The sequence below is a fragment of the Muscardinus avellanarius genome (genome assembly GCF_963383645.1).
Source record: "Muscardinus avellanarius genome assembly, chromosome: 19".
NCBI classification, from domain to species: Eukaryota; Metazoa; Chordata; class Mammalia; order Rodentia; family Gliridae; genus Muscardinus; species Muscardinus avellanarius.
This window is the reverse complement of record NC_137805.1, coordinates 34313404-34324844: the sequence shown is the minus strand read 5'-3', so window position 1 is coordinate 34324844 and position 11441 is coordinate 34313404. Positions and strand designations below refer to the sequence as shown.

The 11441-nt window shown below is 56.0% G+C and overlaps 1 protein-coding gene across 1 annotated transcript; it reads left to right on the top strand.

The window, feature by feature from the left end:
* Positions 1–31: 31 nt before the first annotated feature.
* Positions 32–11127, top strand: RBPJL (recombination signal binding protein for immunoglobulin kappa J region like; the record flags this gene model as incomplete). The annotated part of the gene is made up of 12 exons (XM_080716499.1): positions 32–164; positions 951–1068; positions 1243–1295; positions 2995–3117; positions 3275–3390; positions 3639–3813; positions 7588–7725; positions 8104–8213; positions 8390–8542; positions 10403–10558; positions 10644–10747; positions 10854–11127. The coding sequence occupies 12 exons, from the start codon at positions 32–34 to the stop codon at positions 11125–11127; spliced, it is 1653 nt and encodes a 550-aa protein (XP_080572625.1).
* Between the last annotated feature and the right edge of the window lie 314 nt (positions 11128–11441).

Sequence of the window (11441 nt, the reverse complement as noted above, 5' to 3'; positions counted from 1 at the left end):
GGAGACCGGGCGGCGACCGTCGGCAGCCGGAATGCGTTGGGAGACTGGAAGGCCCTTCCCGGAGGAGCGCCCCAAGAGGCGGAGCGGTGCTGCCCTGGCTGCCGACGCCTGGCCCGGCTTCCCAGGGCGCGCCCGACTCCTGCCCTCAGCTGTCCCTTCCAGGAGTAAGGAGAGAGAGGCTGTGCCCAGAGGATCAAGGTCTCAAAAGGCCAGCCTCGGGGCTCACGGTTCTCCTAGGGCCCCGGCCTGCCAATTCTACAATCTTTCCCACCACGGACTCCGTTAACACCATACACGCACCCTACAGTGGAGCTGGCTTAGGGCACACCCAGCCTTTACCCATCCAAACTCCAGGCTCTGACCTGGCTCACCCCGCAGGGCCCATTTAATCAGCCTCCATTCCTGTAATCAAGGGAAGGCAAGCCCCCACAGCAGCGGGCCCCTGCTCCGCGGAGGAAGGACAGCTGTGGTTTCAGGCCCTGAAAGACTCAGATGGCCGCAGTCTGGGGGGCCTTTTCAGGATTGCAGGCTTCTGCTCACAGGAGGCAGAGAGAGCGAGCCCTCCGGGCTGGGTTCCAGCAAATACTGTTCCCCGTGGCATTCTCTTGGGAGGGGAGGCTTTACCAAACCCACATACCCTGTCTCCATCCCAGAGCCAGCACAAGTAGGGCCTTTGTGTCCCAACTCTGTCTCCCTAAGCCCCAGCCTGCAATCGGCAGGAAGCCATACCCACACAGCGGCACCTGGGTGGTCCCGGTGGGCTCCATGCTGGCTTCATTTAGCACCTCGAGGCCCATACATTTAGCACACAACTTGCACCCAGCCCCTCTGCTTTGCCCCCGGCCTCTAGGAGCAGGCCCAGTCCCTGAGCGTTGGGCTCTTTGCCACCCCAACCCTTGACTGTCCCTGCTGTGGGCCGGCTGGCCTGCCCACTCCCAGGTCACCCCCAGAGCACCCCGCCGTCTTGAGGGAAGGCACGTGCAGGCACCTGCAGCAGCAGCGGTGTGAGCAGACGGTGAGGATCCTGCATGCCAAGGTGGCGCAGAAGTCCTACGGGAACGAGAAGCGGTAGGTGCCTAGGCCGCCCCTCCCAGGCCGCCCCCCCACGCACCCCTCGGCCCTCCTGTCCTCTAGGCCTGGGGGAGATCTTGGGACTCAGACGTGAGCTCTTAGCTGCAGTCCTCCTGTCCCTTGGTCCGTAGCAGCAGCTCCCATGACTCTCCCACCCCCTTCCCTCATCAGCCGCTACGTGTTCGTATTGTCACTTGCTGAGCGCATAGCATGTGCCAGTCTCGGTGGGCACCACCGGGCACTGGGAATAGAGAGAACAAGACTGATAGGGTCCCAATCAGAGAAAGACAGCGAATCCACACAAGTCAGTAAGCAAGACGTTTCCACCTTGCGATGAAAGCTAGGAAAATAAAAGAGGGCACTGTGATGGCAACTGGGGGCAGGAGACACTTTAGCCTGCGAGATCAAGGGAGAGACTCGAATGTTCCTGGGGCCAGACGTGAGGAAACCGAGGGGGGAGCGGGCTGCAGGGAGAGGGAGCAAAAACGCCGAGGCCCTGAGGTTGCACTGATGAGGTCTGCTCAAGGTGCCAGAAGGAGCCAGAGTGGCTGGGATTCGAGGAGGAAGAGAGCAGTGGGAAGGGAGTTGGAGAGGTGAGCAGGGGCTGGTCACGGGAGGGTTCAAAATTTTAAGCCAAGGGAGGATTTCAGGAAGAGGAGTTACCGTGACTTGACTCGTGTTTTGTTTGCTTTGGGTTTTCTTGGTTTGTTTTTGTTTTCTTTTTGGTACTGGGGATTGAAGCCAGGGCCATTCTACCTCTGAGCTGTACCTCCAGCCCCCTCCCCTTATTTTATTTATTTATTTATTTATTTATTTATTTATTTATTTATTTATTTATTGGTGGTACTGAAGTTCCTGGAAGCCCTTCTACCTCCAGGCTACACTCCCAGACCTATTTTATACTCTTTATTTGGAAACAAGGTCTCTTAAGCCAGCGTGGCTGGCTTTGAACCTGCGCGATCCTGCAGCCTCTGCCTCCCAAGCGCGGGGATTACAAGCGTGCGCCACCACGCCTGGTTCCCTCCCCTTCTTATTAATTTTTTATTATGAAACAGGGTCTGGCTAGGTTGCTGAGGCTGGTCTCAAACCTGCAATCCTCTGTGTCAGCCTCCCAAGTACTGGGATTATAAGCGTGTGCCACCACGCTGAGCTTGACTCATGGCTTTTTGTTTTGTTTTGTTTTTTGAAAAGCCCTCTGGCTGCTGCGTGAAGAACAAGTAGAATGGGGAGAACAACAGAGAGATCTGTTGGAAAGTAAGCAAAAATTAATATTAGTACTAAAGTAGAGGCCCCAGGAAGCCAATATAGTCTGGATTTTTTTGTTTTGTTTTGTTTTGTGGTACTAGGGATGAAACCCAGGGGCATTCTACCTCCAGGCTACACCCCCAGCCCTATTTCTTATTCTTTATTTTGAAACAGGGTCTCACTAAGTTGTGGAGGACCTCACTAAGTAGCTGAGGCTGGCCGCGAACCTATGATCCTCCTGTCACAGCCTCCAAAGTACTGAGATGACAAGCGTGTGCCATTGCACCCGGCCATTCTGGATATATTTTGAAGGTGGAGTAAACAGGATTTTATTTATTTATTTTGGTACTGGGGATTGAATCCAGAGGCATTCTACCTCTGAGCTATGCCCCATCCCTATTTTCTTTTTTATTTTGAAACAAGGTCTCACTGACTTTAACCACTGTTGAGCCTGGCCTTGAACCTGTGATCCTCCTGTCTCAATCTCCCAAGTACTGGGATTACAGGTGGGCCCCACCAAGCAAGCCTGGCTTAGACAGGACTTTTGATGGGTTGAATGAGAGCTGTAAAAAAACAAAAAGTTAGGAAATTAATGGGGTTCGCGCATGGAGAAGCCTTGGGAGAAAGTGGGAGGAACCCCGGGTTCCGTGGGTTTATGCTACACTGAGATGCTTACAGGACCGGCAAGTGGTGATGGCTATACGGATCCAGGACTCGCATGTCTCCGCAGGTTTTTCTGCCCCCCGCCCTGTGTCTACCTCGCCGGTCCTGGCTGGAGGGTGAAGCCAGTGCAGGGCCAAGGTGAGGGTGGCCCCTGAAAGGCCGCCTGCTGGCCACTTCTGTAGGGAGACCTGGCCTGGGAGCGGGGAGGTTCCCAGGCGCGGTCTCGCTGCGCCCTCTGGCGGCGAGAGCTAAGCGTGTCGCGTCTTCGCTGAGCCCTTCATTGCTCCCTTTTCAGCCCACCAGGCCGGGGAGGCCGGGCCCACCGTCTGCGGCTACATGGGACTGGACGGGGCATCCGGCAGTGCGGCGGAGACGCAGAAGCTGAACTTCGAGGAGCAGCCGGACTCCAGGGTGGGAGCGCGAGGAAAGGGTGGGATGCCGCTTCCACCCGCCTCTCCCTTGCCGAGGAAGAGGAGGGCTCCTTTAGTGTCTCCCAAAGCCGGGAGGAAGGCCGGGACGTCGAGGCTCTGCTTGAGCGAGCCGAGAACAGTCTCCTGGAGCTTCCCGTCCGTGGGGCGGACAGCAGATAACTACCTGCAGGCGGCTGGTTCCCTGCTGGCGGCGGCTGGGATGAGGCAGCTGCACCCCTTGTGCCCTAGGAGTTCGGCTGTGCCAAGACGCTGTACATCTCGGACGCCGACAAGAGGAAGCACTTCCGCCTGGTGCTGCGGCTGGTGCTGCGCGGGGGCCGGGAGCTGGGCACCTTCCACAGCCGCCTCATCAAGGTCATCTCCAAGCCCTCGCAGAAGAAGCAGTCGCTGAAGAACACGGACCGTGCGTGGGGCCCGAGCGCGGGGCGGGGCCTGAGTGTGGTGGGGCGGGGTCTGGGGCGGGATGGGCGGGGCCTGAGTGCGATGGTGGGGCGGGGCCTGAGTGAGGATGGGGCGGGCCTGGGGCGGGATGGGCGGGGCCTGAGTGTGAGGATGGGGCGGGCCTGGGGCGGGATGGGCGGGGCCTGAGTGCGAGGATGGGGCGGGCCTGGGGCGGGATGGGCGGGGCCTGTGTGTGGTGGGGCGGGGTCTGGGGGCAGGATGGGCGGGGCCTGAGTGCGATGGTGGGGCGGGGCCTGAGTGTGAGGATGGGGCGGGCCTGGGGCGGGATGGGCGGGGCCTGAGTGCGATGGTGGGGCGGGGCCTGAGTGTGAGGATGGGGCGGGGTCTGGGGGCAGGATGGGCGGGGCCTGAGTGCGATGGTGGGGCGGGGCCTGAGTGTGGTGGGGCGGGGTCTGGGGCGGGATGGGCGGGGCCTGAGTGCGATGGTGGGGCGGGGCCTGAGTGTGAGGATGGGGCGGGCCTGGGGCGGGATGGGCGGGGCCTGTGTGTGGTGGGGCGGGGTCTGGGGGCAGGATGGGCGGGGCCTGAGTGCGATGGTGGGGCGGGGCCTGAGTGTGAGGATGGGGCGGGGCCTGAACACGGAGCGAGGCTTGAGGGCAGGATGGGCGGGACCTGAGTGCGAGGATGGGGCGGGGCCTGAGTGCGAGGATAGGTCGGGGCCTGGGGCGGGATGGGCGGGGCCTGTGTGTGGTGGTGGGGCGAGGCCTGGGGGCAGGATGGGCGGGGCCTGAACACGGGGCGGGGGCTGAGGGCAGGATGGGCGGGACTTGAGTGTGATGGTGGGGCGGGGCCTAAGCGAGGGATGGGACCTGCCCGTGAGGATGGGCGGGGCCTACGTGTGCGAGTGGGGCGGGGCCTGAGATGGGCGGGGCCTGAACCTGAGAGTGGGCGGGGCCTGAGCGCGGGGCGGGGAAGGGAGGGGCTATCCAGTCCAGTTGCTCAACAGAGAGGGGGAGCGTGGGCCAAGAGAGGGGCGAGATCCTGGTGACTGGTTGTGATTGGTTGTGATTCCACGTAGGGATTGGGGAGCAAAAACTCAGGAAAGGGGACAGATAGACTCGAGGGTGGGATGGGAGTGAGGGTTGGGGTTAGGGGCTCATAGCAAACAGCTGGCAGCTGCCAAACCAGGGGCAGATTAAAAGTGACGATAAAGAGGGGCTTGGGGTGTAGATCAAAGGTAGAGTGTGTTCTTACATGAGCGAGGCCCTGGGTGTGATCCCAGCACGGGGCGGGAGTGGGGGGGAGGGAATGGCAATAAAATGGCAATGGAAATCAGGTAAAAATATGTATGGAGCTGGGTGCAGCGGGACACGCCTGTAATTCCAGCTACTGAGGAGGCCTAGGCAGAAGGACGTCACGTTCAACGCCAGGCCGAGCAATTTAGCGAAACCCGGTCTGGAAACGCGAATTGAATGACTGGGGATGTAGCTCAGGGAGAGAGCACTTGCCTAGCTTGCAGGAAGCATTGGGTTCAATCTCCAGTAAAGAGGAAGGAGGAAGGAGCACCCCCTGGGATGTCCCAGGTCCAAGGAGAGCTCTGGCTGCCTGTGGTGTCAGGGGAGGGCCCAGTAGGGGTGGTGGTACAGCTTCATGGTTTAGATCGCTGATTCTGAGCGGAGCATGGTGGCACATGCCTGTAATCCCAGTCTTTGGGAGGCTGAGACAGGATTACAGGGGTTTTTTTTGTTTGTTTGTTTGTTTTTTGTGGTACTGGGGGTGGAACCCAGAGGCTTTCTACCTCTGGGCTATACTCCCAGACCTTTTTTTTTTTTAATATTTTTTTAAATTTGGAAACGGTCTCACTAAGTTGCTGAAAGCCTCACTAAGTAGCTGAGGCTGGCTTCAAACCTGTGCGATCCTCCTGTCTCAGCCTCCCAAGCGCGGGGATTACAAGCGTGTGCCACCACGCCCAGCAGGATTGCAGGTTTGAGTCCAGACTCCGCAGAGTAGTGAGACTCTCAACATCCTAGCGAAATCCTTGTTTCAAATTAAAATTAATAATAATAATAATAATAATAATAATAATAATAATATAAAAGGGCTGGGGGTGTAGCTTGGAGATACAATGCAAGATTGTTAATTCTGTCGCCCAGCTGCCTCTGCTCCACTGCTTGGGAGGGGCAGGTTGCTGTCTTAAGTGGGGACACTATTGTCTACCTCTGAGGGTTATTGAGAGAATCACACATAAAACATTTAGAAAAAGCCAGACATGGTGGCACATGCTTGTAATTTCATAACTTGGAAGTTGAGACAGTAGGATTGCAGATTTGCAGCCAGCCTCAGCTACTTAGTGAGGCCCTTCGCAATTTAGCGAGATCTTGTTTCCAAATAAAAAATAAAATAGAGGTGGAGGTGTAGCTCAGAGGTAGAATGCCCCTGGATTCAATCCCTAGCAACACACACACACACACACACACACACACACACACACACACACACACACACATTTACATTTTAGAAAAGTACATGGCACGTAATAAATGCTAGCTGATATTTAATGGTGAGGGGCTTAGACTAAGTATAAAGGGCACCTCCAGTCTGTCCAGCAGTGACCACCCTCATGCCTTCTCCCTAGGTGGTTAGTGCCCAGTGGGAAAGTAAAACTGTGGCTTTGAACACAGGGGGAGAAATACTGTGCTGGCCAGGCGTGGTGGCACATGCTTGTAATCCCCGCACTTGGGAGGCGGAAACAGGAGGATCGCGCAGGTTCAAAGCCAGCCTCGCTGGCTTAAGAGACCTTGTTTCCAAATAAAAAAATATAAAATAGGTCTGGGAGTATAGCCCGGAGGTAGAAGGGCTTCCAGGAACCCCAGTACCACAAAAATAAAATAAATAAATAAATAAATAAATAAATAAATAAATACTGTGCTGCTATTTCAACCACTTGGTCTTTGCTCGAACAGCTGTCCGCTGTGCAATTCCTACCAGCCTCACGCACCAGCTGAGTGTAACCTCCTCCACAGGGCTCCTCAACTACGCCCTTGCTATACTGGCATTTTGTTTTTATTTATTTTTTATTATTTATTTATTTATTTATTTTTGGTGGTAGTGGGGGTGGAACCCAGGGGCTTTCTACCTCTGGGCTATACTCCTAGACCTATTTTATATTTCATTTGGAAATGGTCTCACTAAGTTGCTGAGAGCCTAACTAAGTAGCTGAGGCTGGCTTCAAACCTGCGCGATCCTCCTGTCTCAGCCTCCCAAGCGCGTATACTGGCATTTTATATTCCCATCTTGACACTGTGAACTCTTCCAGAGCAATAGCTGGGCCCAGTCCACACTTTGGTACCCAGTGCCCAGTACGATGCCTGCTGCAAAATAGGCCCTCAGTGACTTGACGGTGTTTTTTTTTTTTTTTTTTTTTTTTTTTCTGTTTAATTTAGAAGCAGGGTCTCACTGAGTTGCTGAGGCTGACCTGGAATACGTGAGCCTCCCCTCTCAGTCTCCGGGTACTGGGATTACAGGCGTGCACCACCGCACCTGGCTTGATAAGGTTCTTGAGGTGTGCCCAGGTGGCCCAAGGAGCGGGCAAAGATTCAGAAGGAGGCCCACGGAGGGCACTAGAGAAAGAGCTGTAAGATGCGGGTGCCCAGTGTGCCCAGGCCGCTGGGCATGTTAGCTAGGCAGACTCAGGAGACGGAGGATGGATGGGAGACTGAGTGGCCATTCCAAGGCCCCAAGCCAGGCCGGGGCGCTGACCCCACTCCCTCCACAGTGTGCATATCCCCGGGCTCAAAGGTCTCCCTCTTCAATCGCCTGCGCTCCCAGACAGTGTCCACCCGCTACCTCTCAGTGGAGGACGGGGCCTTCGTGGCCAGCGCAAGACAGTGGGCCGCCTTCACCCTCCACCTGGGTAATCACACCGGCAGATGCGGGGGGCTGGCCACTCCATGTTAGGCTTCACCCCAACTTGGCTCTGTATGCCCAATTCCCAGGAACAAAAGACTTGCCCACGGTCCCAGGGAGTCGTCCCTGACCCAAGAGACTCTGAGCCCAATGTCCAAGCCCTTTCTTTCCTTTCTTATCATCTGAGTGACTGCCTGGGGCAGGGGTGGGGGGGCAGGCATGGGGAGGATGGGCACAGGTGACCTCCCCGGGATTAGAACCTGCCGCCTTAGCTGCTTCCCCGACAGTCCACCTTTCCCACAAGGCCAGAGGTGAGGAGGCAGGGTTTGGAGCAGAAGCGTGGGGCCCCTGAAGCCCTCGTTCTTTCCTTTGTCCCCCCCACCAGCTGATGAGCACCGTTCCACAGGGGACTTCCCGCCTCGAGAGAGCTACGTCCGCTACGGCTCCCTGGTGCAGCTGGTCTGCACCGTGACCGGCATCACACTCCCCCCCCTGGTATGAGGAAGGAGGGCATACCTGGAGGGGACCCCCCAGAGCCATGCAGAGGGTGTGGCCCACATGGGCAGGGCTGGGGGCTGAGGCCCCAAGGCATAGACACCTAATCTCACTCTGGGAATGCTGGCTGCCCAGGCCCTTTGCGACCACTCTTTCAAACATGCTTGTATTTGCAGATTATTCGCAAAGTAGCCAAACAGTGTGCCCTCCTGGATGTAGACGAGCCCATCTCTCAGCTGCACAAGTGTGCCTTCCAGTTTCCAGGTGGCCCTCCCGGAGACAGCGGCACCTACTTATGCCTTGCCACAGAGAAGGTGGTGCAATTCCAGGTGAGCCTGGGACATCAGCATCAGGCTTCCTAGGAACAGAGATTTCAGAGAGCCACAGATGGACGGCCACCGGCAGGCTGGCGACCGCTACTAAGTATATGACCTCCTATGGAGGGCCAGAATCCTAGACTCTTAAGTCAGAGTCAGAGAAGAAGTAATAACTAATAAATAATAACTAAGAAGAACTAATAAACTAATAACTACTACTGTTGAGCAATACCCCTTCCCAAAGAATATGAGAATCAGCCAGATGTGGTGGTGCATGCCTGTAACCTCAGTACTCGGGGGGGGGGGGGCTGAGACAGGTGGATTGCAGGTTCAAAGCCAACCTCGGCAACTTAGCGAGGCTCTCAGCAACTTAGTGAGATCCTGCTTCCAAATAAAAACTGAAATAGGAATGGGGATCTAACTCAAAGGTAGAATGCTCTTGGCTTTCATCCCCAGCACTACACACACACACACACACACACACACACACACTATTAGAATCATGGAATGACAGAATATAAAATTGTAGGTAAAAATCATAAGATTGTATGTAAATAAAAATCATAAGAGGTGATCGTACTGAGTATAGTTGAACAGAGAGAATTATAGAATATTAATACAGAATCAGAGAGTGAGGAAAATAGGAGTTACTCGGCAATATTACTCCCAAGAGAATATTATCATAGATCGTCAGGAACAGAATGTGTAGAAAACAAGTATTATGACTGAGCAATATTCCTTCCCAAATATTATTAAAATTGTAGGATATTACTGAGCAATATTCCTTCCCAAAGATTATTAAAATTGTAGGATATTACTGAGCAATATTCCTTCCCAAAGATTATTAAAATTGTAGGATATCAGGACACGGAATCGCACAACGGCAAAATTTAAATTCTAGAATCCTAAGAAAATAGGTCCAGATAGCTGTGTGTGATGGGGTCGGCCTGTAATCCCAGTACTTGGGAGGCTGAGACAGGAGGACAGCAGGTTTGTGGCCAGCCTCGGCAGCTTAGTGAGGCCCTCTGCAATTTAGTGATACCCTGTTTCAAATGAATAATAATAAGCCGGGCCGTGGTGGCACACGCTTGCAATCCCAGCATTCTGGAGGCTGAGACCGGAGGATCGCAGTTCGCAGACAGCCTCAGCTACTGAGTGAGGCCCTCTGCAACTCAGTGAGACCCGGTTTCAAAATAAAGAATAAAAAATAGGGCAGGGGGTGTAGCTCAGAGGTAGAATGCCCCTAGGTTCCATCCCCAGACCCGCAAAAAGAAATTAATAATAATAATAATAGAATAATAGCCGGGCGTGGTGGCGCACGCTTGTAATCCCCGCACCTGGGAGGCTGAAACAGGAGGATCGCACAGGTTCGAAGCCAGCCTCAGCTACTCAGTGAGGCTTCCAGCAACTTAGTGAGACCTTGTTTCCAAATAAAATAAGGTCTGGGAGTCTAGCCCGGAGGTAGAAAGCCTCTGGGTTCCACCCCCAGTACCACAAAAAAAAAAATAGAATAATAATAATAAATAGGAATGGGGATGTAGCTCAGAGGTAGAATGACCCTGGGTTCAATCTCCAGTACTGCAAAGAGAAAGAAAAGAAAGAAAGAAAGAAAGAAAGAAAGAAAGAAAGAAAGAAAGAAAGAAAGAAAGAAAGAAAGAAAGAAAGAAAGGAAGGCAGGCGGGGGTGGTATGAGGAGAGGGGAGAATGGCCCAAGGAGGTTGTTTACTTCTAAGTGAGAGAACTCAGGCATCCTATCCTAGTTCAAGCTCCGGGGACAGGTGAGCCGCAGAGCCCAGCTGGGCCTGCGGGCGGGGCCCCAGCGTCCCACCCACTCCCGGGCACTCCAGCACCCTCCCTCGGGTCTGCTTCCAGGCCTCTCTCTGCCCCAAGGAGCCCAACAGGGCGCTGCTCAACGACAGCTCTTGCTGGACCATCATCGGCACCGAGTCGGTGGAGTTCTCTTTCTGCACCAGCCTGGCTGTCACGCGGGAGCCGGTCACCCCGGTGCCCCTGGTCAGCACCCTGGAGGTGAGCCGGCGCTGGGGGGGCGCTGGCGGGGGAGGCAGCCGGCTCGGTCCTGCTTCCCCACCCAGCTGGTCGCACCCTCCCCCAGCTGAGCGGCGGGGGCGACGTGGCCACGCTGGAGTTGCACGGAGAGAGCTTCCACGCCGGGCTCAAGGTGTGGTTCGGGGCGGTGGAGGCAGAAACCATGTACAGGTATGGGGTGGGCAGGCGGCCCCCCGGGGCCCCGGGCCGCAGGGGCTGGAGGGTGCGTATCATCACCAGCATCTCGGCGGCCCTAACCCCCAAGTCCCACCGCCAGAAGCCCGAGGTCCCTGATGTGCGTGGTGCCCGACGTGGCCGCCTTCAGCAAAGACTGGCGCTGTCTGCGCACGCCCATCACGGTGCCCGTGAGCCTGGTGCGCGCCGATGGGCTCTACTACCCCAGCGCCTTCTCCTTCACCTACACCCCCGAATACAGCGCCAGGCCCGGTCCAGCCCGCGCCCCGGAGCCCGCTGCCAACGCCGACGAGCTGCTGGAGAGTATCCACCATGAGTTCACACGCACCAACTTCCACCTCTTCATCCAGACCTAGGCGCCACTGGGGTCCGCCGGGGCCCACGCCCAGGCCCGGTGGGGCTCAAGCCCTTTGCTGTGAAAGGGCAGGAGGCGGCTGGGAGTGGTGATGCACACGTGTAATCCCAGTACTGGGGAGCGAGAGGGGGAGGAGCTGAGACAGCAGGATCACAGGTTCGAGGCCAGCCTCAGCAACTCAGGGGGGCCCTCGGCAATTTAGCGAGAACCCTGTTTCAAAATACAAAAGTAAGCCGGGCGTGGTGGCGCATGCTTATAATCCCCGCGCTTGGGAGGCCGAGACAGGGGGATCGCACAGGTTTGAAGCCAGCCCCA